This window comes from Amia ocellicauda, chromosome 20 (assembly GCF_036373705.1).
Source record: "Amia ocellicauda isolate fAmiCal2 chromosome 20, fAmiCal2.hap1, whole genome shotgun sequence".
NCBI classification, from domain to species: Eukaryota; Metazoa; Chordata; class Actinopteri; order Amiiformes; family Amiidae; genus Amia; species Amia ocellicauda.
Genome location: NC_089869.1, coordinates 11724900 through 11727231, shown reverse-complemented (window position 1 = coordinate 11727231; position 2332 = coordinate 11724900). Strand labels below are relative to the sequence as shown.

Here is a 2332-nt window from a genome sequence, read left to right as displayed (position 1 = left end):
AGTCTTCTGTCCTTAATGCAATAAAGTGAGAAGATAACAAAATTGCATCAGCTCACAATATTAAGGCAACCAGCTGCACAGCCTTTCTAAGTAAACTCAGCTTGTTTGTACAAGTTCTATTCACACATACTTAAAATCAATGCAATGTTTAAAAAATTGTGTTAAGACAACCCAGGAATTCAAGTCCTCGTAATATAAACCTTTAAGTCCATGCAATGTTTAATCTCATGTTAATTCAACTTAGAAATGAAATTACTCATTGCATTTGCTGGGCAAGAAATCTTGATGGAAGCAATCATTAATTCTAGTTTATCCAACATTGTGCCCAAAAGTTGACTATACTGTGCAGCTGGTTGCCTTAACTTTATTCAACTTCCAATTTTTTAAAGTCAATTATCTTGTTTGATATCTTTCTCTAATTGTTTGATGGTCCACATGTGTTTTCTTATTGGTGCTCTCCTCCACAGCCAAAAACTTCTTCCAGTGCTGGCGGAGACGAGGTCCCTCTGAGAAGGCTGTGTCCTGGAGTCGGGATGGGCCTGTCTGGGGTGGCGTCGTCATTCTTTGTTCCAGTGTTGGCATCTCTCCAGTGGCATTTAATACCGGTCCGCGACGAAGTCAAACTCCTGGAACAAGTCCTGCTCCTCCGGGCTGAGGACCCTGGAGCCAAGACTGAGGACTGGGGCTTCAGATGTTAAATCATCACCCACATCCTTGTGCTCTCTGACGGTGGGCACAAATGGAGGCGTTACCCTCTGTGCCTCCAGCCCAGGCCAGTCCACGCTCCTGAAGAAGGCGTGCTGCATCACGTCTTGGGCGCCTCGCTCTCCGGCCCCGAGCCGCCAAGCAGGATTCTTGCTCATCAGCCTTGTCATGACGGAGACTGCTTCGTTTGACAGGTGCTGGGGGAATGGCACTGGATCATTCACGATACTCTCGTACAGATCCCGCTCATTGGCTCCGGTAAAAGGACAATCGCCCACCATCATCTCAAAGAGCAGGACCCCCAGTGCCCACCAATCAACTGCACGGGTGTAGGACTCCTCCGACAGGACTTCTGGAGCAAGGAAGTCAGGAGTCCCGCAGAACGAACTCGTCCGGTCACTTACACCCATATTTTCCTTGCACAGACCAAAGTCCGCAATCTTCACGAAGCCTCGTCTGTCCATCAGCAGGTTGGGCAGCTTCAGATCCCTGTGTGCGATATTGTGCCTGTGCAGGAAATCCACCCCCAACACCACACAAGCAGCACTGAATACAGCCCGGGGCTCTGAGATCGCTTCTCCGTCCAGCGTGAGGTCTCCCCCTGCGACGTACTCCATGATGAAGACCAAGTGCTCCTCAGTCTGGAAGGAGCCGTAGAAGTTCACCAAGAAAGGGTGGTGCACGCTGCTCACAGTCTGCAAGACGCTCCTCTCACACATGAGGCTTGCAACATCTTGACTGTCAACAGCCCCTCTTTTTTGAATGGCCTTGAGGGCAAATCTTTGGGTCGTTCTTCTCGACTCGGCAAGCAGCACCTTTCCAAATGCGCCGCGCCCTAGAACAGCGACACATTTGAAATCCTCCAGACAACAATAAAATTGCCCCGTCACATCTGGCTGTGGGAGATCGAGGTCTAGACCATCTTCGAGACGCTTCTCCAGATCTTCAAACTCCTCCAGGTCTTCAATCTCCTTCTCCAGCTGCTCAAACTCCTGCATCTCCAGGTGTTCATTCTCCTCCTTCTGCAGACGTTCAAACTCGACCTCCCGATGTTCATTTTCTTCCAGATATTCAAACTCCTCCTCCGCCGCTGGGCTGTGTGTTTTTTGCAGCTGCTCTCCAGCACATTCCTCCGTGTCGGTACTGGGGTCGGGCTTGTTCTTGCGCGACTTATACCAATACCAGCCCATAAGCACCAGCGCTGCTGGAAAAACTAGCGGCAGGATTCTCCCCTGAAAAAACATTTTCTCTGGTAGATGGTCCAAGAACAGGCGGGTCGCTAAGGCGTGTCGTGGGTCGTCAACTCTGTCAGGTGAGCTCAGGATCTGAATGCTTCGGCTCAAGCAGCGCTATTTATGTATCGGGACCCAGTGTGACGTCATAGCGTTCACGTCGCCATGGTGACGTGTGGGGCACAGTTCGCTCGCGGATCTCCTCCGCTGTCTCGGGGAAAGGACGCATCTGGCCCAGGGCCGCCTCAACTAATATGTGACGCTGCTGGGCCGGTGTAAACTTGCACCCGTGTTTTAAAGTGTTCGATGCGGCCTGTCTGTCAATATGAGCGCAGCGGCCCTGGGCGGAGAAACGCGTCATGAGTGACGCATCTCAAGCCACGCAAAATAAAATA

At 50.9% G+C, this 2332-nt stretch overlaps 1 protein-coding gene across 1 annotated transcript; it reads right to left on the bottom strand.

Annotated features, from left to right (window-relative positions):
- Positions 1–1895, bottom strand: LOC136716292 (serine/threonine-protein kinase N2-like). Its single transcript, XM_066693890.1, has one exon. It carries the CDS (start codon positions 1893–1895, stop codon positions 597–599), a length of 1299 nt encoding a protein of 432 aa, XP_066549987.1. The 3' UTR covers positions 1–596.
- Positions 1896–2332: the final 437 nt, after the last annotated feature.